The 25,216-nt window shown below is 42.3% G+C and overlaps 1 protein-coding gene across 2 annotated transcripts; it reads left to right on the top strand.

The window, feature by feature from the left end:
* The first annotated feature begins 766 nt into the window (after positions 1–766).
* osbp2b (oxysterol binding protein 2b) lies at positions 767–24,281 on the top strand. Of its 2 annotated transcripts, XM_061277816.1 has the most exons (14): positions 767–1,023; positions 4,382–4,590; positions 13,867–14,117; positions 17,472–17,670; positions 18,116–18,236; positions 18,338–18,404; positions 18,986–19,138; positions 19,220–19,465; positions 19,548–19,668; positions 20,155–20,258; positions 20,505–20,600; positions 21,046–21,230; positions 21,326–21,546; positions 23,122–24,281. In XM_061277816.1, the coding sequence occupies exons 1-14, from the start codon at positions 815–817 to the stop codon at positions 23,262–23,264; spliced, it is 2,325 nt and encodes a 774-aa protein (XP_061133800.1). In that variant the 5' UTR covers positions 767–814; the 3' UTR covers positions 23,265–24,281. The 2 variants fall into 2 exon arrangements, with proteins under 2 accessions (XP_061133800.1, XP_061133801.1); XM_061277817.1 differs by lacking the exons at positions 767–1,023; positions 4,382–4,590 and adding an exon at positions 9,485–9,530.
* The last annotated feature ends 935 nt before the right edge of the window (positions 24,282–25,216 follow it).

Raw genomic sequence — 25,216 nt, 5'->3', positions numbered from 1 at the left:
GCGCACTTGGGTAGCACGTCCGCCTCACAGTTAGGAGGGTGCGGGTTCGATTCCACCTCCGGCCCTCCCTGTGTGGAGTTTGCATGTTCTCCCCGGGCCCGCGTGGGTTTTCTCCGGGCACTCCGGTTTCCTCCCACATCCCAAAAACATGCTTGGTAGGCCGATTGAACACTCCAAATTGTCCCTAGGTGTGAGTGTGAGTGCGAGTGCAAATGGTTGTTTGTCTCTGTGTGCCCTGCGATTGGCTGGCAACCGGTTCAGGGTGTCCCCCGCCTACTGCCCGATGACGGCTGGGATAGGCTCCAGCACTCCCGCGACCCCCGTGGGGACTGAGCGGTTCAGAAAATGGATGGATGGATAATAATAATTGATGATTGATGATGATGATGATGATGATGATGATGATGATGATGATGATGATGATGATGATGATTGATGATGATCCAAATATTTTTTATTTTTATAATGATTCAGATGTAAAGCTATAGCGCTTGTCTGGATACTCAGATTGCAATCAACCTGTTTGTGATGTTGTGACATTTTTCTTCGGTGGTGTATTGGGAGATTTTCTCTAATTTAAAACGTGTGCTTCTGCAAAATTGTGATTGGAATTGTAGTCCGAAACAGTTCAAGCGTCTCCACGTTTGTCGTCCCTTCTCCAGCTCCGCTCCGCTCTCTCTCTCGCTCTCTCCTCCTCCTCCTCCTCCTCCTCCTCCTCCTCGCCCTTTCGTCATCACCGACTTGCTCGCTCTCTATCAGGCGGGGGGTGCTGGTGGCGGTGTCCCTGTCGCTCCTGTCGCCGGGCAAACGGAGGATGAGTGAGCAAGCAAAGGGCTCGGCATCCGCTTGTGCTGCGGCCCCGTCAACAACAGCAGCAGCAACTGCAGGAGCAACAGCAGCAGCAGCTGCAGCAGCTGCAGGCTCGGATACTTATAAAGGTTGGCTTTTTAAATGGACCAACTATCTGAAAGGGTACCAGCGGCGATGGTTCGTCCTAAGCAACGGCCTGCTGTCTTATTACAGGTAAAAACACATAGATTAGATGAAAAGAATGGACACGGTGCATGCATTGGTGCATCACTACAGCTAGCAGGCTAACTGGCGGCCAGCTGGCAGCCACTACAACAACGTGGCCGTTTTATTGCAAGTGACAGCCGGTTTGGCAGTGGCGACAGCATGTCCCCTGCGCTTCCCCAACAACGTTATGTGTTACAAATGTGGATCTTGCCACGCCTGTGATATGATTGTGGGGGACAACATCCCAGCTTGCACAAGAAGCTAGCCAGTTTCATTCTTGATGAGAGTCAAGCTACATACGTGCAAGCTGCACACACACATTTTTCTATGGCCAAGTTTTAATCGATGGTTGTGATGGATGGAGACGCTTTATTGTAATAATAAAAAACTGTTAATCTAACCTGTGGCGCAGGTGCTTCTTGCTGGGCACAGGGAGATGCAAACCAAGGAAATCAATTAACAGTATTCATCATTCTCAATCAATTTAGTGGAAATCCAACTAAATCCGTTGAAAACTCTTTTACTCTTTGTGAAGTGGTCCTAATATGCAGCAATATGCCGACTAAACTTGTCCAAAAAATAATCTGTGTCAAAGTGGTACAGACAAGCTTTCAAAGAGGAGAACATTTTAGATTGGGTCGTTTGTTAGTGGAAGTTACAGATGCATGTGGTTTTACTTTACTTTACAGTTCAGTTTTCATAATCAAATGATCTGTAAACAGGGCGGCACAGTGGAGCACTGGTTAGCACGTCAGCCTCACAGTGCAGAGGTTGTCCAGCCTTTCTCTGTGGTGTTTGCATGTTCTCCCCGTGCCTGCTTGGGTTTTCCTCTCACAGCTTTCCTCCCACATTCCAAAGACAATCAATTGAGCACTCCAAATTGACCGTAGGTGTAACTGTAAGTGCCCATGGTTGTTTGTCTTGGTGCCCTGCGATTGGCTGGCAACCAGTTCAGGGTGTCCCCGGCCTACTGCGTGAAGCCAGCTGGGATAGGCTCCAGCATGCAGGTAGCAATCCTAAACACCTATCCACAGTGTTAAAATGTCTTTATAAAATTGTATGGCAGGCTTGAATGGCCTCTGCCAACAGGCTGCAGGTTCCCATTGTAGTTTATCTGAAGCATCCTTAAAATTCTTTCATAATTCTTAACATTCAGAAAACAGTCCAGGGAGGGTTATTGTATCAGCACATCAACGCAGGAAGTTTCTTTGCCTGCTGTCATCAGGTACGTGTTATTTGATACAAAGGTATGGATGTCAGAGGCTTTGGTGAAATCAGAGCCGCCTGCTGACGCTGACCTCCATTAATAGTCCATTATGTCGTAAGGCCATTGCGACATCTGAGTCCGGGCAAGTTGTTGTCTCATCCTCTGCTTGAGCCCACTGTGTGTCTGACCTGAGGACTGTTTTTTAATCGGAGGCTATGTGTGTGTTTTTTTTAATGTTATGAGAGACGTAAAAATAGAAAGTGCCAGACATGACATGTTAAGTGTTACCAATTTATCTGCAAGTTAAGAGATGACATGTCAAATCTTTCAGTTTTATTGTTTCGTAATCAACAGTGATGAAATAATAATGGCCTGACAATTTTTTTTTCGTAAACATCTCCTTGTGGTAAAATTGGCTACGTCCTTTGTTAAACATTCATCCATCCATTTTCCGCACCGCTTCTCCTCACAAGGGTCACAGCCATGCTGGAGCCGATCCCAGCTGAATTTGGGCAGTAGGCGGGGGACACCCTCAGCCGATTGGTTAAATTCCCTCCATGAAATTGACACATATAAGAGACGATTTGAGACGTATGTATTTTTAATATATTTTAAATTGCAAACATTTGATTTCGTCTGAAATGCACTCAAATTTAAAAAAAAACAAAAAACATTTTCTGATATTAATATATAAAACATCACTTGGATATTTCTGTGAATTCTACTGCTTTTTTAGTCTTAGGGTTTGAATTTTATGGATTTGTGTCACAAACAGATGCATATTTATCCACATTATGAGAAGTTATGTTCGGTCTTATTTTGCTTTTTATTTTTTGTAAAGGTCCTCTTTTATTCAAGCCAAATGAGTTATGCTGGCGGTGGCCAATACTTAGGGCAATTAGCAGTCCAGTCTGAGAGATCTCTTTTATTCCAAAGTCCTGTCCCTCGAGAAAACAAAACGCTTAATTTGTCACCGAGAAGGCAAATTGCACCTACTAAAGAGCATAATCGATGCCACAACTGCCACACTCAGCACCTGCACCAGTTAAATTGGAATGACATTTACTAAATGAGAGTCATCATTTAACAAGTTGGACTCACAGGACAAGGGTACTTTCTTTGTTTTTAAATTCCCCTAATTTCTTGTTGTCTATTCACAAAGACAGCCTTCTTACTTCCTCAATTCTCCATTCCAATGTGCTAATTTACTTTTCCTTATAGTTTTAATGCTCTCAGCTTTTCTTATGCACTTAAACGAGATCTGTCTGGCTGCTTTAGAGAAGATTACAGGGCATTAAATGGCTCAATGCTGCTTGATCTACCATATCAGTGAATGTGCTCTAGTCTTCACACTTTCCTCTCAACCTCAGGAAAGAAGATGCTCAGCACTGTTAAGTCCACTTTGCACCAGTTAACCTTAGTCCAGATCTCACACAGAGGAGGTTCCACTGAGCAGCGATAATGGAGGAACCACTGACGTTTCCTTTGTAGCAAACCCGTTTAGCACACTGTTGCATCTGAGCCAGAGGAAGAAAACTCAGCTGTCGACTGCTTCTCGTCTCAACTGAATGCATTGCTTGTTGCGGATTACGACCAGCGCGTAAAAGCTGTGTGAGGGGAGTCGGCGCCGGCCCATAATGGGGCGGCAGCCACCTTGTCACTGTCAGTGGCGTTATTGTTGAGCTTAGTGCTTTGAGAGGCAGCTGCTAGTGGCAGTGAGGCCTCACTCCGGAATGACTGAATGGGTGTTAGCAACCACAGACTACATGACTGTGTGCTTCTAAAAGGATGCTTTTGGACCAATTCAATGGGCGATCATATGAGCGCGAGGTCGTCGCACTCTAACTAGACATTCTAGCATGTGACGTTACGCTTTGGTTTTCGGATGTTAGTTAATAAAACCTGTAAAGGCTGCTCTTTGTAATGGGGAATTATGTTCAATCATTGCCACCAACGCGATGTCACAAGGGCTGTTTTTACTCCACTCAACTCAATACAGTCTACCACAAACTTTGTGCTTCCACACATGTAACCCCTGCGGCTTCAACAAAGATTCCGTTTATTTGCAAGTTTTCATCTAGTCTTAGCTAGGCACCCATGGCCCACGAAATGTTTCCTGTCCCAACTTGCCTCTTCACATATGTTTTCTATTTGCAGGACACAGGCGGAAATGGCACACACATGTCGTGGGACCATCAATCTGGCCACTGCTCACATCGACACAGAGGATGCCTGCAATATTGTCCTGAGCAGCAGTGGCCGCACATACCACCTGAAGGCTAGTACTGAAGTGGAGCGCCAGCGATGGATCACGGCTCTGGAGTTGGCTAAAGCTAAAGCCATTCGCATGATGAATGACCAGTCGGGTAAGTTAGAAGTACAGGTGGGTATTTATTTGGAGAAAGTTGAGCGTCTGTGAAATTCTGAACTTTAGCCACTGTTCCAGCACACCATTGGTAGACTTAATGTCAACACAGGTCCAGCGAAGGCAATGTTTCCGTTCACCCATTTGTTTCCCAAACCATTGGCATTCCAGCATGAGCCAGGAGAGGGCAGCCAAGTCCCCTCGCTGCTTTTGGATAACAAAGCAGAGGACCTGGTAACATGACAACAGAGCATTGTCCTCTGCAAGGGCATGCAGACTTGGCTGGTGTTGCTGGTCAGAGGTTGTGGGAAAAGCTGTGGGAGAAATGCAGAGCTTTTCCTCCACTTTGCTTATTGGCTCCTGATAGACTGAGTGAGGCTAAATATTCCTTTGCCCTCAGTTTGAAAGTCAGATCACTAAAGATACACTGACAAAGTAGTAAAATATGAAGGATCTGCTTTGCATCCAAGGAGATGTTGTCTGATCATAAAATGGCATGATTGAACTTACAGAACCTTTAGTAGCTTTTTGTGTATTTCCCTTGATTTTTTTTTTTTTTTTTTCTTGCAGGACAGATTCTGAGCATTTCCTCAAAGGAGGGGGATAGGTAATTCATGCTCAATAAGTAGACGATTTCAAAGACGGTTAGAATATGAATGAGGCATCTCGTTCAGGCGGGCGGTCGGGTTTGCACAGTGGGTGACTGTTGTAAGCGCTTATCAGAATCAGGCATTCATGGCGCTCACAGAGAACCACATCCCATTCGTCACCGTTGGGCAAACACACCTCAGTGACAAGGTACCTTTGTTCATCGACCATCCCTTTTCTATTTGGGACAAAGACCTGCTATTGATCTGCGTTTTTTGCAAGGATTTATTACATGGTCTTTATGAATCCACTTCTAAGGCATTGCAATATGGGGCTTCTTTTCTTTCTCCTCCTTTTCTAAATCTTTACATTGATGCAACACCTCTATAGCCCAACCTTGTATTTAAATGCAAATTTTATACCTGTAATGCTTTATTCACATTCATGTATGCATCTTGATTTAAATCAGATGTGGATTGGATTTTAAGAGCCTTACGTCACTGTGAGCCCTGGTTTGTTCAACAGATGGCGCTGTTCATTCACTTTGAACCGTTGGTGCTTGAGCAAGTTGGATGATGAATGCGCGGTGTAAATCAGAGATGGCTGAAGTAGCCCAAAATTATTAGAGTACAATTACTCCATAGAGTTATTTAACAGGCCGATACACTCTCTTGCATATTTCTGAAGTGGAGTTCTCCCACGTTAAAATTTCAAGATAGAAATACAAATAGAAGGCGGACTGTAGCTCAATGTAACAGAGTAAAAGTAGCTTTTTTTTTTAAACAAAAAATAAATGTCGTGAAAAAGTAAATTACTGCATGAAAATTACTCTGATAAGTGCAATATATTCTCATTCATTACTACTCCACCGTGGTCATAATGTGGAATGTATGGTAGCAATTATAACTAATTAGATCTGTTTGAATCAGAAGCCTTCGAGCTCCTGTGCTCCTTTATTTAAAGTGGGTCTTTTAAGTTTGTGATTAACTTGTTCATTATATCACTTGGCCATTAGGAATTCGTCTTCATTTTGTATGTTGGTCCAGTATTATAGATGAAAAATTAATGTTGATCCTCTGGCTCTGTTAGTTTGTCTTTTTTTGTACTGGTGCTCTCTCCGTGGTCCTGAATCAAAGACAATGCAAAGAAAGATCAAAACCCTCCCTCATTACGGTTTTTGCTCGCCTTTTTCATCCCTCCTCCCCTTATCCAACACTCCCACCAACCCACCCCCACGTTCTCCATACCCGCTCTTCGTCATCCGCCTCCTTACTCTGTCTGGTTTTCCCACCTCCTCCTGATACCTGTGTCTTTCTTAGTAAGCACTTCACAGTTTTTCTGGTGTGATTTTTTTTTTTTTTAACTTTTGACTAGAAAGAGTGATCTTTCTCTTGTAGGTATGTGGCTCATCTTTCCTTGTTGTCTTGTCGAGCGTGCGTGCGTATGTGCGTGCACGTGCGTGTGTACAGGAGCTCTGCTTGTTAGTTGCTGGATATTCTCTGTCTGCCATTTTCCTCTTACACCGCTGATAATTTAACATGTATTTTTTTTCGTTGTCATCGTGTCAGTTTGGAATTGATTTGAATGGTCAAACCTATTACAATATAGACCTGTATGAGGCGATACTACGCTAACATTGTGCAATGCAACCTAATCAATTTGCATCTGCCCCATTTCCATATTTGCTGTAGGATCTATCATGCACCCTGTCCTACTTTCTGCATCTATTTGTGCTTTGATGTTTTAAAATGGTAGATGGAAAGATTGTGTGACTAAAATACTCTTTAGTGGTATAAATAATAGTATAAATAATAATGAGAACAAAATTAATGCGGGAAAATGATCTTCATGATCTTAATTGCTTTAAACTCTTACATACTTCTGTCTTTAAATAATAGCCGTCTGGAACGTTTTCCTGAACTCAAGGGTTTGACAAATTCAACTGGAATTGTATCATGCTTTTTTTTTTACGTCATGATATGAAGTGTTTGCTTCTGATTTCATCGAGTTGATTTAATGATGGTAAAGCTGGTTTGCAATGGAAGCAATTTACGCCTGTGTTTGCGCTTCATTAAGTCTTTGTGTTTGATTTTGTTACTGCTTTTGGATTTTAGCCTCTCAAGTTCTCCATGTTAGTGGACTGTAGACATCTCAATGATAGTGAGAAAGCACAGAGTGGAACATGTATTTTCTTTTTGCCCTAGATCAATACCATTTATCCATCTTTTTCTGCTATAATTGGCTGAGGTGAATAGCTCAAAGTTTGAAAATGTCAGCTTCTCTTTGGTTACATTTGTCTGGCTTTAATGAGCTCAGTACTTTCTCTCTTTCCTCTCAAGCTTTGGGGATTGTTTTTGCTCCTGCGTCTAAATGCAGTATGTGACTTAATGAGACAGTTGGCTCTTCGTTTAGTTTGCCTAGGGCCTTCGGCTTTTCGCCAACTTTCTTTGAGCAAATAAATAGGGAAACATTAATACCGTTTTAACATTGACACCAGGTAGACCCCAGGGACCACATGAGCAGCCCATGGGCCTGTTCCAAAAATAGTTCACCAGTGATGGGGCATTGTTATTTTCCAGGAATGTTGTATAAATGAAGTGTTGCATATTGGTATTTATCCATTTGCCAATTGTTGTGTGAAATCAGCATGATCAGTGTTGTCACATAAATGAATGTCATTGATAATAACTAGAGCTGTTACTAACTAATTTTTTTAGAATTGCCTTAGATTCCGTCGGTTACTTGGATGGCTAAAATTTATATGCATCACACAAAAGGCTACTGTTCTCACTTGCTTGGTTAAATTGAATGCACTGAAGAGCAGATTTGATTATGGTCAACTATCAAACTAATCTTAAAACATGCTTCAGGACCTTCCGGGTATATTATTATTTCCACTTCAGTAAATCTTCCCTGTCAGCAGTAATCGCCTCACTTACCGAGCATATTTGCTGTATTTACATGTTTCTACATGAATGTCTGTAGGTACTAAAATAATTTTTGAAATAACAATTTATCAACATAATTAGAATCTATGGAGAAGTGCTATTAAGATAAAAGCACCACATTTATTCGACATTTTTTATGACTGCATAATAACCTCACAATGGCAGGTCAGAGACTTTGGATGGGCCATTTAATACCCTGTTCTGGTATCGAGCCATCTCTTTGTGTTGCAAGACCAAGATTTGCCTCCAATAGAAGAAAGATGCACCGGCGGGGCAAAATATGTGGTTGGACATAGGAAAGCTTCTCAGAGAGGCTAACAGAGCGGCCAGGTGAAGAATGGTCTTTCCTTTGGTGTAGACACACCAGTCTGACTTAATATTGCTTAGCTTAATTTGATACGTAGGTTTCTTTTTGAAACACACCAGCCTAACCTAATACCGTGCCATTTAGCTTTCCAAAAATAGCTGACTTTTGCTGTCAGCAGCAGACAGACGGGGATGGCGGGGAGACGGGAGGGCTGTGCATTCTGGTCTGAGTTGAGTAGATCACTGTTGGCCGGCCTGACCGTTCCTGTCTCCTCTCTGCTTCAACTCCCTCCCTCCCTCCCTCCCTCCTATCCTCCCTCCCTCTCCAATTTGCACTGCAATGAGAAAAGCGTGTGGAGGGGAATTGAAAATGTGCAAGGCTCTGTGTGGCGTACGTGTTTCCGGAAGCAAAGCGAGGGAGGGGATGAGAATGACTGGAAGGAGCATTTGCGTTCCTTCCCCGCATCCGTGCGGTGACACTGTGCGTATGCCCGTGAATATGCATGCGTGTGCCGGTACACTGCAATGCTGACTGGAAAAAGTGGCCGCCTCAGCCCCCCCCTTCCACTCTCTACGATGCGTCTGGAGGTGCGCGGAGTGGAATCAGGGCCGCGCAGAGTGGGATGAAGGGCCGGAGATGCTGGGATCCGAGAAGCGTCCGCTCCCTCTGTGCCTCGGGCTGCTTGAGTAAACTCAACCAGGGTCAGTACCGCTTTGGCAAGGAAACACGGCGCTGTCACACTCCTCTCCATCTGTCAAATGAGAAACCTTCCGCGTCATGCTATCTGAATCTCAGCCTAGCTCAAGCCGTCATCCATCCATCCTTCCATCTCCTCCTGGCATCTGACAGCAAGGATGCCCGGAATTGGGCAGCCTCCTCCTACATTGCAGCAAATGCAGGTATATGCTGTAATTGGGAAAAAAAGCAGCGTCTCCTGCCATTTGCCCTTCTCACTGCATGCTGTGCTCATTTCTTTCTGCCGTCCTCTCGTGCTGGTTTTAGCTCCCACTTCCTCTCTCTCTCTCTCTCTCCTTTGCGCCTGCTCCACTTTCCATTCGCATGTGTGGATGAGCCCGAAGCGGCACGCTGGCCTAGCAGGTATGTTGTGTCTGGAAAATTGTCGAGAATGAATTTCTATTTCTAATGTGAGAAAGTAGACTTTACATTTACCAAATCAAATACACTTTTTTTTTTAAGCGAGCAAATTTTCTATATTTCTTTCCACTGCGCTTACTTTAGATATCCTTTCCATGCCCCTGGCAATGCTGGACAACTTTCTGTTGAGCAGCTGGGCTCTTATGCCCTGGGCTCTCTGGCCCCTCTAGTTGCTGTTTGTTCATTCAAATGAGTTTGACTTTGGCACCACAGATGGGATTCTTTTAAGGTCTTTCACTGTCTGCTTCAGCACTCACTCACTCCTCCATATTGAAGGTAACTCAAAACAATGACTCATATCCAGTACATTTCCACCCCAAGCAGTACTCTTTGTGACATGTCGCCTTGTATACCAACACAAGTAATCTAGAATGATTTCCAGAGTTGCACATGCTTCCATCAATGTTGAACTGTTAACAAATTGAAAAATCACATTTGTTTTTGTATTCTGACAAGAATAAGGCCGTAAAGGACAAGTGGAGGCCTTCACAGTCAAACATTACATAGCCACACAACATAGCAATTGTGAAATATCATATAAATAACATGCAAAATGTACAACACTCATTATGAAGCATGGAAGTCAGGTCCAAGTTCTCCTCACTTTAAATTCCCTCGTTTAGTAGAGGCTCCAGGCTAGTGAAGCAAAAGTTGCGGGTCCTGACCTATAGAAAGAAAAGTATTCCTGGCTTATTTCTACTCAACATCACATTTTAAAAATTGACTGTAGTATCTACTGTATGTCACTGTCATTGTTTTTAACAAGAATTTGAGGCAACGATTCACAGAATAATACAGAGGGTACAATATGGCTAAAGTATGACAACTGCATGTGCTACTCAGTGATTGTGTTTCATGTTTGTGTGCTATTAGCACAAGACATACGCAAAGCATTATGGAGGCCAGGTCGAATGCATTTATGATTTAAAGTATCATGAGAGGTCTGTTGACACGGTTATGGATCACCACGTGAGATTCTGCATTGGATAATCACTTCCTGCTGGACCATGTTGAGTCCATTATTTTAAAACGTGCAGATATTAATGTGAAGAGTGCTTTGTGGTTACTACCAGTATTAGCCGTGATCTCTGCGCTGGTTTTGATGGCCTTTATCATGGCTGATTATCTTGTAGCACTGACACGGGCTACTGAGTGTGATGAATGTCTATCTTGCCGTGTTATTGGGTCCCTGCCTTATGGTTCTTAATCTCACGAAATTGTTTTCCAGTTCCAGCAATGGTAATCGGTGTGAGGGAGTAACAGCAGATGAAAGAAGGGCTTCTGAAATGTTCCCATGTGAGGTACTGGCGATGACATTTTTTTCCGTATCCTTTCGGTGCCACTGTCAAGGCACTTCATGGAGGTGTACCACTGGCAGTCAGAATTTTGGTATCGTGTTAACCTTTCTTTAAAGGTTAACGTTTGTGGTACTTAGTTTTCCACACGAAGCCATCTTCCTCCTAATTATTCCTCCTAATAATAATAATATATAATTATCTAATAATAATTAGTCATCTCATCTTATAATGAAAGTTTAGAGAAATGGAACACGTTGCTTCATTTATTCCTCCAATGAATCTTCCCTTCTTTTTTCTGGGCTTCACAGCTATGACAGGCATTGATGAGTTGCTTCACACGCTCTCATTTGCTTGCGAAGAGCCGAGTGCGACGTAACTGGCTTCAACCTCTCGTCTCCTCTGTATGTCTCCTCGTGATGTATGGAGCCAGTTAGCAATTACTGGCCAGTATTACACTTTGCCCCCCCCCACCCCCTGGAGACCCATCGTTTCATCGAGTGTGCGCTTGCCTCTCTTTGTATACACTCATATATTCCCTTTCTCCTTCACACCCCATAAAACAGTACTATAAATACCAGCATATTGGGTGTACAATGCTCTACATGCATGCCAAGTAAATGTTTTGTCAAATATGCTGTACACGTAAGATGTAATGCAGGTCAAAGGAGCAATGCAAACTTCCCATGCTGTCAATTTGGATTCAAGATCATATTTGCAGAGATTATGTCGTCCTCCTCCGAGAAGGGGAAGGTTGGTGGTGCTGGTGGAAACACATGCAGGGTGTTGTCCAAGGGGCTAGTACAGTATGTGGGGGGAAGTGGTCTGCCCTTGAGGCATGACTTGCGTGACAATGCGTTTCAAGCGTTGCCTCATGGCGCTAGATTCTCTACACCGGCCGGGGCTGCACATGATTTTGCAGCATGCGAGTTACTTATAAAATGTTCAAAATAATCTATTTGCAGCTGTTAAAATTTGAAACTATATTCATGAACATATTGAGTATTTGTTGGTGTTCCTTTCAATTTGCCATGAAGTGATATTGCAAAATACAACTTCAATTTTTTTGTCATTCCCTTACTCTGATGACTTACGCTTGATGGAAATTCCTCCAAATAAAATGAAAGAAAATAATGGCAATTTTTTTTTTTGCTCAAGTCAGCTTGTATTCAATGCACGTGAGCAAAGGGTGTGGCTTTGCTCAGCAACTCGAGGGGGCGGATTAGTGAAGTCAGCCTATATTTCAAATCTTGCCAGCATTATAAAACGGCGTGAAACTGTCCCTTCAGTTCTGCAATACGATTTAATTGCGAAAGTCAAAGACTTGACACATACCCTGTATTTACTCTTCTTTCAAGCTTTCAGCCCCAACCCTGGCTCTTGATTTTTTCGGAAAGGCAATTGGTAGAGCAGGCGTCGCTGCTATAAACAGACCCCTTTTAACAAACATGCTTGGCGACATGTGACAGTTTATTTTAAGTGGTCTTCCCGAGAGCTGCTAAACTTGCTCGCAAATTGAAGCTGAAGAATCAGAGCGCCTGCTGCAGTAAATGCATTTGCACTTCCCAAATGTTCTGTATATCGATTGTATCACTGGGCTGCTATTGACGCCTTGCTTGTTAGCACTGTGTTATGTTACAAGGCTGAAGGGAAAGATGAAGCTCTGACTAGAGACTTGGGAGTGACTCTGTTGTTAAGATGTACAGACTATTTTGAAAAAGTTATTTAGTTTTTTTTTTTTGGGTTATTATTTAAGGCAAGTGAACCGATTCTCTTTCGCAATGTTGACTCGGCAAGAGTAAGACAAGGTGAAATAAAAGCATGGATATTTTCAACAAACTGTACAATGTAATGCACAAAAGCTATACACAAAACTAAACGTATGCACTAAACACAAAGTATGCTATAATCATAATTAACCAGCTAAAATATTCTTTGTCAATCAAAATAATGTTAATTGCATACTACAACCACAAGAATAAACCCTTCTGACTATTGGTCATAATATGATCCCATGAGATGATTCTTAAAAGCAAGCCAACCTCTCCAATTATCTCTGTTGCCGTCACGCATCATCAGACTCCCTCAATGCTTTATTATTATTTATTTTTTAAATGGTGGTAGCATGCACTTTGGACTTTGCAATTCAAATTCTTGTTTCTAGTGCAGTTAGACTCTGTAGCTTCATGCAGAATGTCTGTGAGGAGTCCGTCACAGCTTGTGCACAGCTTCAGCTCAGCAGTCTATGATGATGTTGCTTCTCCCTCGGTGAACTTTTGTTACCTCTGAGTGAAAATGGAAGCTTGGGAATGCAAACACCGTGAGACCTTTTTTTTGCCCCCGTCCATAGAATGTTTTATACAATTATAATTGTAAGATACAATGAATAATTGTGAGCTTTTATAAAAAGCCTTTAAATGATTACATTTGGTTGTTCATGTACTAGGTGTTTCCTCTTCGAAATGCAACTTTTATTTCCGTTTTCGTGTGCGTTTTGTGTTCACGTGTGCAAGGATGTCGATGACTGGGGTCTGGATGACTAATGCAAAGCTGACGCTGCAACACTTCTTTCTGTCGTATGTTCCGTTTAACCTCAAGTAGCCTCTTTTATGAGACGTTATCAAAAAAGTCAGCTGGTACAGCAAAGCCTTGGGGGTATGGACCAAGTTATGTAGCTCTAAATGCCTTTGACCTGATTTACATGTACAACTGCAGAAGGTGCTAAAGGTTAGTGTGGGTGTGACAGAGAACAAGTTATTTTCTTGGAGAACAAATAAACACTGAGCTTCGGTGTATTTTAATGTATGGTACTGTATATCTATTCAAGTATGGCAGGGCTGGTGATTGAGCATGTTGAATATTGTAGCTTGGAAAATCAGCAAAAAAATAAGGCAAAGTGTGTCATTTCATGGAGGTTGTGCTTTGTACAAAGAAAATGTCAAAAGGTGAACATTTTGGAATAAATGTCCCATTGTGTGTTCCAGATGACTCAGGAGACGAGGAGCCGGCATCCCAATCGGACCGCAGTGAGATTCAGGGAACTTTAAAGATACTAGTCAGCAAGCTTGATGACCTCAGCACATGCAATGACTTGATTGCCAAGCACGGGGCGGCCTTGCAACGTTCTCTCAGTGAACTCGAGGGCCTGAAAGTTCCCGTGGAAGGAGGCGAGAAAATCAAAGCAGTCAACGAGCGAGCCACCCTCTTCCGTATCACTTCCAATGCTATGATCAATGTAAGTAGCCTCACGATTTGCAAAGACCTTTTGGCATTCTTACTGGACTCCACACATACGCAATTTGCTGACATGGCTGTAGGCACACAGCTCATATCTACCTATTCATATTTGTGGCAATGATGTAATGGCTACTACTAATAATGTTAAGAGTGGCATTGCAATGCTGAAGCAGAGATTGTTCACTTGCGGAAAACTCATTTCTGAAAAACGGGTCATTGCCACTTGCTATATCGAGTCACAATATATGACAGCTGAGCCACAAAGACATCATCAGAGACAGCACATGTCCATGACAACACACAACTTGTCCCATCTGGCATACAGTACAGGAGAGTCACAGCCAGAACAACAAAATAAAAAAAAAAAACGGCTTTTACACACATGCCATCGGACTCTTGAACAAATGGCATTCCAATCTGTTAACCACACTGTGCAGTAATTCTGCTCACTTGAAAATGTTCACTATGCACTGCAAATATACCTCTCCAAACTGTGCTGCTAAACTCGATTGAGTACTCAGTCTGTTTTTAATTCTTCTTAATATCCATTGCTACTACGTACACTACTTTTGTGTTCTTACTCTGCTTGTCACACATAAACATCTTGACTCTTATATGCAAAAGAATCAGAATAGAGAACAAAATCAGGGATTTTACTTAAAAGTATGCGTCGAGATGTGCTCCTACCAACAGTCAAAGTCACAAAGTATTATCAAAGGTACAAAGGCTGGAATTTCTTGCATGTCCAAGTGCCTAATTCCAATTTATTATCAGTTTGGCAGCCTTTTGTGGCTATTGAGGTAACTCAGTAGTCATGAAAACGCTCAGTTGATAAATGCTGAGCCATTTCTTTGTGTAATGACAGCTAGTCACATTGAAAATGTGGTGTTGCTTCACTCTTCTGCTTGCGTTAAATCCCAGTGGTTACGTCACGTTTGCCGACTCACTGCTGTTCACTGTATTGTGAAACAAAGAGGAAGGAGTAATTACTATTCCTGAGTAGTTTTTCATGCTAACATACTTCTGCTCCGCACTTCAACCCATCTGTCATGCTGATAGAGAAAATAAGTGAAGTGAATATTTACTTCACAAGTTAACTTGCAGTGTGCACCCCTAAGTGTTCTACTTGCACCCTTAAGATTTCAAGTTAGTTGGTTATTTGGTCAGTTGGTCAGTTAGTTAGTAAATCTGAATTATATAATCCTAATCAAAATATTGCTATTTTGCCTTTTAAATCAATAATATGCACATCTTGTCAATGTTGTTACCGTAATCACACAAAATGTAAAGCAGAATAACTGATCCAATAATGTTGGATCTGAGTAGTAGCGGCACAAGAGTTGCAAGTTTTTTCGGGGGTTGAAGTAATGACACTAAATATGATTGTGGGTGTGTGAGAGAGGGGGGGGGGTAGCCACCTTCTCTCTTTCAAACTGAGCTCCCTCTGACTGCTGAGTGTCGTGTCACAGCTTTCTGGGTTGCAGTAACGGACTTCAATCTAAGCGGACAACTGCACAAGGTGTGTTGAGCGTCATACTTTAGTGTTTTGATTTTTCTGTGATCATGTTTGTTTCTTATAGTCACTGACCACATTTTAGTTTGACGGGGAACTACTCTGAGCTGACAATTCGATTAAAAACCGGATCACTGTGATTTCCAGGGAGGGAAGGGGGAGTTATACCCAAAGCTGTTGTTGTGTTTGTTTTTTGCCAACCAGTAAAGGGAATTTCAACCGACTGGATAAATCTTAAAGCAAGCCCTCCTGGATTTTCATATCTATTTTAATGTCATTAGATCAAGCAAGAATGTGCTTCTGACAAGAGGTCAGCGCTAGCACAAACTCCCTGTCGTCATTTTACTGTCATACATCGAAATGGCTCTCTTGAAGGGGACGCGGCTTAGATTACGGAATGCAGGGACTGCTGCAGCCATGTGGTTGGTCTTCCAAATGCCGCTTCCAGGGAAATTGCGCAGATGCCTGTAGACATGCACAGATCTCTGTAGTATGATCGTGGATATCACTCTTGTCCATTTAGGTGTGATGTAATGTTCCACATATGTCACACGTGCATGGTATGTACTGCAAATGTGTGCAGGACTGGTTCCCAGTTCAGTGGGTCTTTAAATGTCAAAAGAGTGTCATATTTTTATACCAGCGGCACCAGTTCCGGTATCCACTGGTTTTAACCTTGATTAACCTCATCCTCCATCGCCACCGGACGTCACATGCCGTCTGCTCTTGGAGTGGAGACTCAGCAGTAAAAATGTGGAACTAGAGTAGGTTTTTTATATGGGTGTTGGTTTCATAGTCACGTCTGAGGAAGTGAACTGGAACTTCATATGCATGTCCAGCATTTAAATTGAGTGATGCTAACAGTGGTTAAGACACTTCATGTTTGACCACTGAAGGTAAGGGGGAATGGTGCTTGGGAAATATTTTCAGATTCCTGGATTTTCAACAAAATTGTTTCTGTCATTTACTATTTTATGCAACGTTGTCAAAAAGTATTAGAATGAAAAACATGGGAAAGTTAATTGACTCATTCTTAAATTTTGTTCAAATCTAAGTCTATGAATTTGTTTCTGTACTGTTTTGCCTTTCATGTTGTCTTTAACTCAGTAATATCCAATAGTGTGTTTGCATGTATACTTTGTAGAGTGGAACATTTGGATTCTGCTTCAATAAATACAAATCCTAGATAATGTTGATGGCAGATATTTTATTAGGATAAGCGCAGTTTACCTTTATTGTAACTGCCCAATCATGATGAATGACATTGAAAAGTCATTCAACACTACAGAAATGCAGAGTTGCAATTCCAGAGGCCATTCCTGTTTAGTGACTGTCACGTGACATTTTCCTCTTCCATGTTGTCAGCTGTAAGGTGTTCCAGTTCATTTACAGCTGTGCTTACTGTGTGGCAAGAACATCAGGCACAACATGCAGTGCCAGCAAATGCTGACAAGTCGTTTCTGCGTGCTCTAACGTAACCCCTTTGGCTCAGCAGGAATAATGTTGCCCACCCTCTCGACTCAAAAGTCCTCCACCATGCAATCAGCATGAAAGTGTAGCTCATCGCTCACTCTCTTCTGCCTGTTTACAAGATGCTCCGAGTAACATAGATAGAAACCAAAGAGGCATTACTGCTTTAAGGTACAGCAAAATTTCTTTTAGTGCCTGGGATCAATTTCGGTTTCTTTGTGTGTCTTGATATATGAAGGGATTGACAATAAAGCTGACTTTGGCTTTGACTTTGAACTGTAAATAGACTCTTTAAACTCTTTGTACATCATAGATTCAAAAGAAATGTTGTTTGAGCAAATAAATGACAGGCGCACCGTTATTCCCCAGGCTTGTCGAGATTTCCTAGACCTGGCTGAGACTCACAGTAGAAGGTGGCAGCGGGCACTGCAGTATGAGCGAGAGCAGCGTATCCACCTGGAAGAGACCATCGAGCAGCTAGCCAAGCAGCACAACAGTCTGGAGCGAGCGTGGAGAGCAGCACCGACACTTTCATCCACTACACCCAGCGCCCCGACCAACAAGAAGGGTAAGCATAAGTCACCCGCTTCTTTTTCTTCTTTTTAAGATCATGGGATTCTAATGTCATTCTTATATACAATTTACTCCTGTTACATCTGGGAGCTTATTTACAACATTGATAGAGATTTTATATATGACTTGTGGATTAAAAAAAAATACATGTACAGTAGATTGGGGAACAAAACAATTTCTTCAACATGTAGCGTTAACAATAATGCCGTTTAACGCTATTACCAGTACAGGCGGGAGTCCCAGAGCAGCATGCAGGCTTGTTAAACAGTGGGAACATTGCCAATTTTACTAAGATGATTATTTTCTTAATTAGTAGCCATGTGTGCATGATTATACAGTGTACTTCTCATTCCTGAACCGGGTCGAATGCATATAGGTTAGCAGGTGAGGCGTGTGTTTGCGCTGGTCTTCAAACGTAGTGAATGTACTTCTGATAAAAGGGGGTGAAAGGCCGCTCAAAGGAGAGGCGAGTGATGAAGATGAGGATACTGAGTACTTTGATGCCATGGAAGATTCCCCTGCTTTTATCACAGTGACTGCCACAGACAACACACAGCACAGGTCTGCGAATACTTTATGCTTTTCTTTTCTTTTTTTACGATGAGTGTGTTCACAGAATTTCACTTTGTTGCTATTGATACAATTCTTTGTGTCTATTCCAGGCGATCTCAGACTAGTTTGAGTGGAGCAAGCGGAGGCAATTCCTACGACTGGAACCAGGACGACCATGTAAGCGTCTTTTCTAACTCAGTAGCTGTGACGTTTCTAATTCACTGCACCGAGTTGCTGGAATGTACTCATTGCTTGTTGGGAGAAGCCAGCAATCATACTCACCTTAAGTGCATGTGTCTGCTCGTGGACACCTGAACAAATGCTCTGAGAGGTGTCTGGCATGTCGCAGCTCAATGAAATGTTCCAGACGCACGTAAATGCAAAGTTGAAATGAGTTTTGTTGTTGGTGACATGGCATGACTCATTCTAACGATTGGCTCCAAGTCAGCCCCTCATTCCCAGCTTCCAAAACTCCATTGCGAATAGACAAAAGTTCTCTCTCTTTGCATGGGCGATCCAATTTGCACCCCTCTTTGCATATATCATGCTTTGCTTCATTTTCATTGCCTGTGGCATTTAAGAGAAACATTTGCTGGAGTTCATATCTTAATTAGCAGCAACAATGTCTGCTCCTCTCACCCTTCATTGCTGCCCTCTTCCTTTTGCTCACTCATTCACTTTTTGGTTTGTTTTCAGCCGTCAAGTTTAACTTTGTCAAACTTGGATGTATCGTCCCATTCTTTCATTTATGTCCGCAGATGTCTCCGAGCTATAACGATGTGTCAGGGAAGGAGCTGCAGCCACGCAGACAACGGCGGACTCGTGTCCCTGACAAGCCTAACTACTCCCTCAATTTGTGGAGCATCATGAAGAACTGCATTGGCAAGGAGCTCTCCAAAATTCCCATGCCTGTAAGTGAGCAGAACTTTGTGGCCTAGTTTGAACAACTTCTAAGTAACTTACCTTGACCATCTTGCCTTCTACATCTGCAGGTCAACTTCAACGAGCCTCTGTCAATGCTGCAGCGACTGACTGAAGACTTGGAGTATCACGAGCTACTGGATAAGGCGGCGCGCTGTGACTCCTCTCTGGAGCAAATGTGTTTGGTTGCTGCCTTTTCCATTTCTTCTTACTCCACGACTGTCCACCGGACAGCCAAACCCTTCAACCCGCTTCTGGGAGAGACCTACGAGCTCGATCGCCTCGAGGAGTTTGGCTACCGTTCACTGTGTGAGCAGGTAAAAAGCACAGCAACTGGATATTCGGTGTTGTGAATTGTACGCATGTCATTTACTGTAAGTTTATATCCATTGCGGTAAGGTGAGCCATCATCCACCTTCAGCTGCACATCATGTCATTTCTCAACGAGGCTGGACCTTGTGGCAGGAAATTACAATTGCGAGCAAGTTCCGTGGAAAATACCTCTCCATAATGCCTCTGGGTAAGACGTGTATTTCTTGCTGGCTAGGAAACCTTCAATTCAAACAAATGCTTAATCTCAAGAGCATAAATTGCTAAATTATGCATGAACTGTAAACCAAGAGACTGCACCTACTCTCGAGAGATTGACCGCTGTAGCTGCATCTTATGCACGTGATTGTCAAGGGGATAAAGAAAATCAGGATTGCTTACTTCTGACAGAAACATAAAATGGAATTAAGGGGAGTTGATTATTCCGCTCCAAAAATGCCTCTGGGAGGTGTCCTGTATCAGAAAACACATAACTTGGCAATTGTTTATGGTCAAATATGTTTGCAATCTTCAGGCCTAGGTGAGAATCAATAGTCTTTGTGAAGTCCCAAAATGTAGCAGGTCTTGGAGTCTTTGTGGACTTAACACGCATTTAGAGTTTGAACTCAATCATTCAAACCACATGATCATTGTACGCTAACGCTCATAGATTGTTGTTGTGGTTTTACATTTCCAGGCGCAATTCATCTGCAATTCCACGCTAGCGGCAACCACTACGTGTGGAGGAAAGTCACGTCCACGGTGCACAACATCATTGTGGGCAAGCTGTGGATCGATCAGGTCTGTTTACAAAGCACTTCTCATCGATTGCCATTCATCTGGACAACCGGCATCTTAGCCAGCTGTTTTCAAATGGGAAGTCATTATTTCTTTGGGGAATTTGTATAATTTCTTTATTAATACTATGCGGGGAAATAAACGAGTTGTACCATGTATATGTATATGCACAGTTATTCAGAATTATCTTCTCGCTTACATTGCATCAATTGCATCTACTTTTGTGTGTGTGTGTGCGTGCGAGTGCAGTCAGGGGACATTGAGATAGTGAATCACAGGACCAAAGAGACCTGCCAACTGAAATTCTTGCCGTACAGTTATTTCTCCAGGGACGTTCCTCGGAAGGTAAATCCTCCTTTTTGCTTTCTTTGCTGACACCACTCTTGTTTTTTTTTTTTGTCTTGTCTTGTTCAGCTGCTTAGTCATGTAGAATAGAGGATCTCTTTGCCTTTTTATGCTGCAACCGTTTTTATGTGCAGCAGGAGAGTTTAAAACACTCCCGTAGTGCTTGTTTGTGATGTGATGTTTATTGGTAATGCACTCTGACAGAACTAGGTTTGTGAGGACACAATGAGTGAAATGAAAGCACAGGGATGAATAAAAAAAAAACATCTAAGTAACAGTTTATTAGCGATTCAATGGTGCTTAGTCGTCAATGGGGACAAGCAGACACCGGCACCGGGGAACCGGTGACCCCATGCAAATGAAGGACAGGAGAGACGAAATGACTTGTTTCACTTCTGATATTTTTACACTTGAAAAATGAGATGCATGTTTATTTTCTTTCCAGGTGACGGGCGTGGTGGCTGACAGTGTCGGCCAAGCTCATTACATCCTGTCTGGTACGTGGGATGAGAAAATGGAGAGTGCCAAGATCATTCAGAGCAGCCGAGGTGGTAGTGGATCCGAAGGCAAGCAGAAGACCATCTACCAGACTCTGTCCCACAAACTTTTGTGGAAGAAGTATTCTCTCCCGTAAGTGCACATCTCATGAGGCTTATTAAGCTGCATTAATATTTTGGGGGGGTTCATAAAAGGCTGAATCTTGTCTCCTTATATTTTGCACCTAGAGAGAATGCTGAGAACATGTACTACTTCTCAGCGCTGGCGCTGACCCTGAACGAGTCGGAAGATGGAGTTGGTCTGACCGACAGCCGTTTGAGACCTGACCAGAGGCTGATGGAAGAAGGTCGATGGGATGAAGCCAATTCAGAGAAACAAAGGTTAGAAGAGAAACAAAGAGCCGTGAGAAGGAGGAGAGAAGCGGAGGCCTCAGATGCTCTCGATGAAGGTAAGAAAGAAATCAACTGGTTCAGAGACACAAGTAGAGGTAAATTACTTATTGTAGAAGACTGTGATCTGTTATTGCTTATATAACTGATCATCTAAAATAGATGGATAAATGTTTAAATAGTTGTACTTTGCTGGCGTGGCGGGACGCTAGCGCCCTCTATTGACCCGCCGGCATCATCTACTGCGGGGTGTCCAAACTTGCACACATAATTATTTTATGGCAGAAGCTGCTGGTCCATGGAAATTCCAACACATTTGGCCCCCCAGGACGGACTTTGGACATGCTTGGTCTACAGTGCAGATTATGCTAAAGACGTCACAAAATGGCACCATCCAAAAATCAATGACGCTGTTTTAAAAAAAGAATTACCTTCTTTAGCTATAAAAGTGTCCTAAGTCCCTTTCAGTACGTCATTACAGTGCAGTTTTACATGACTGCAATCATTCTATATTTGTGTTTGTGTGTGGTGCGTGTGTGCTGGGTCGATTGTATTGCTGGATCCATGACTTGTCTTTTTTCCCCTCCCTCCTATGGTGGTCAGAATGTGATAATGACTCCGGTGAGTGGGGGTTATTCCGCACCCTCTGTTGACACACACGCATACACGGACATCTTCTGTGTGTTTTCTTTGTGTTCTGCCATTGTTGGACCTGCATGATGTCTACTTTCGTGTCTTTTTCTGGAAAATGAATCAGGAAAAAACTCTTTTTTTTCCCCTTTGTATGTGATAAATTCATTTCTAAGTGTTCACAAATTATATTTAAATGTCAATCTACACAATATAGTCAAGTTAGCTGTGTGTGAGCAAGATAAGCTTAAACCTTGTTTAAAGATGCGTTCACTGTGTGTGTGTGTGTGTGTGTGTGTTTTTTTTTCGTTAAAGGGGAACTCAAGTGAAAACTTTTATTTGCAATATTATGGTAATTTGTTATGGCCCCCACAAATCCAAGCTTGGTACTGTGATTAGTGTTACGATTGTGAAATGCGGATTAAGCAAATCTACCGGTTTTTACCCATCACAACATTTTGTCTTTTACAGTCACTCTCTGTCGACTGAAAATGACATCACAGTGTTTTAGGGCTCACGTCCCGACCGTAATGGCTCGCCTGTTTTCTGGGTATGGTCATCAAGCTCTGAGTCCTTGGTTGGGCACCTTGATGTCGTTTTAGTTGACAGCAAGTGGTTGCACAAGAAAAAATGCCAATTGCTTAATTCATACTTTACAAGTGCGATATTCGTCCACATATCATGTTTAGAGGATTGAAGATGCATAGAACCTAATTGTATAAAAAAGAAAAATCGTCTTGATATCCCTTTAACAAGAGCAATATTAAGTGCAACTGTCTATTGATCTGAATTCTTGTTTTGCGCACATTCAAACCGTTCACTGCAACATGAAGCTGGTTCACATTTGGAGCCTTCCCAAATGCAGCACACAGCATCTGATTGCTTTCTCGTGTGCATAATCATAATGTGTGTATGGAGGACATTGCCTGCAAATGTGGCTTCCTGACCGTGGCGGCGCGACTCGATGACAGCAACCGCATAACTCACCGAAATGTTCTCCACAGGTCGAGAATACGAATGCTACCAGCCGCTGTGGTTTCAGCGGAGGAGGGACTCGGTCACTGCAGAAACAAACTTTGTATACAAAGGGGGCTACTGGGAGGCCAAGGAGAGGCAGGAATGGACCATGTGTCCCGATATATTCTAATGCAGAACGCTTCCCCCACATCAGAATCTCAGGAGACACGGAGCTGCTCGGCCTGGGCTTCTTCAACAGTGCGGTGTAGCAGGTTTATGAGCTCTAAGTGGAGCGTTGTGAGATGGTGAATGTGACAACTTCCTTTTTTTGTACCTCCAAACGTACACTCGGACTGCTTTACAGATGATGGGCTGATCCTTGTCCCAGTGCGCGGATGTGTGATTCTGTCGGAGGTGTAAAATCACACTATGAATGCACCTGATGAGTTTCCTAAAAACAGAATGCAATTGTCAAAAGTGCAACAGGAGATATGTCCAAACAATGTCAGTCTTCAAGTGAGTTACAGTAAGCATCGTTTGTAAAGCTAGACTGAATTTTCTGTCTTTGAGTTCTAATTTGCGCTCATGTAATTAACTTGGAAGAAATTGGTGCAGTCTATTTGTTCGTAGTTGGTCAACAGGACACGACAGGTTTTAATCCGATTTTAAAATTACATATAGGAAGTACTGTGTCATTTAATGAAACTGTCATGAATCTAATTTTCACAGTAAATGTTCATAAGGTTCATCACGTTTTTATGAATTACTTAAAATAATTATTTCAGGTCCCCCAGTCGGATAGAACGAGTTTGCTTTTGTTCTAACAAACTATGATGACATCCTTTAATGAATAATACGTATAATAAAAATTGCTTTTAGAGGCAAATTTTGGTTGAAACAAATGTGGTTTAACGTCAACGGTGGAGGAATTGAAAGTGATAGAAATTGTTTTTCAGCTCTGTATTTTGTATTATTCATGTCGACTTGCAAACACAGTGAGACTGTCGGAATTCTGCATTTCATTTCCTGCGCATGGAATTACTACTAGAGATTAACCTGATCTGAGTCTGTCTTCGCAAGTGTTTAGTAGGAAAGTAAAGGAAACAGGCTTGATTGTGAAGTCCCTTGAGCAATCCTTTTTTTTTTTTTCATCTTCTTACTGAATTTCCTGTATTTTTAGGAACAAGTAAAAGTCACTTTTCCCTGGCTGGCTGAGATTGTGTCCAAACTTGCACACTCGATATTCGCACACTCAATATTCAGTTGAAATGCATCCATATCAGGCAGCACCGGACCTGGCAATATTCATTGTGCATGAATTGAAGCTACAACTTAATTGTTGTGTTCCTGTTGATACCAAATGGACTTTCTCTTCTCTTTTGGTGCTTTCCAACAGCATCGCATAGCATATCGCTTCCAGTGACAGCCACCGCTGTTCAATAGTCACAAAACTTGCTCCTTAGCCTCCTCAATGTTGACTTTATACTGTAGTTGATTCCAGTGGCACTGTGTGAGTCTCTGTTGGCAGCAGGGTGAAGGTCGTAGAAAAGAACAGGGCTGGTTCCTGTCAGCAGAAGCCACAGAGGTCTTTGCTTACCATAGTTCCAGTGTGTTGTCCACAGTGTTTGTACAATGATCTGGGATCAGCCTTTCAAGGTACCCGCAGTTTTTTGCCTTTAATTGACTGGCCTCATCTAGTGGCAAGCTATGAAAAGTCAGTCTTTTTTGTAATTATTGGTAGGAATGTAGATTTCAAGGCTAGAGGTACTCAGTGTTCCCCCTGGTCTCTTTGTGTGAATATTTTGTGATAAAAAAATTATAGTGTAAAATAGTCATATGAGAATTGAGTTATCTGTACAGCATATTTAAAACATGAAGAATTGGAACAACAAAAGACTCCACAATAATAAAAGATAAAAAAAAAAATGCATACTAATTTGGTTGAGCAGGTCAAATTTATAGCTCCAAAATCTTTTTTTTTTTTTTTTAAGAAAAGGATAGGTAGGACATACATTAACACGTTACTCACTGCGCTCATTTGAATACAAAAATAACAATTCAGAAAACAACTTCAGTGTGCTTCAAAAGCAACTTACAAGTGAAAAAATAGGTTACATTTTTAGCTGTGATAGTGTCACACAA

This window comes from Syngnathus typhle, linkage group LG5, assembly GCF_033458585.1.
Source record: "Syngnathus typhle isolate RoL2023-S1 ecotype Sweden linkage group LG5, RoL_Styp_1.0, whole genome shotgun sequence".
Classification (NCBI taxonomy): domain Eukaryota; kingdom Metazoa; phylum Chordata; class Actinopteri; order Syngnathiformes; family Syngnathidae; genus Syngnathus; species Syngnathus typhle.
The sequence above is the reverse complement of the archived record's forward strand: the minus strand, read 5'-3'. Positions and strand labels throughout refer to the sequence as shown.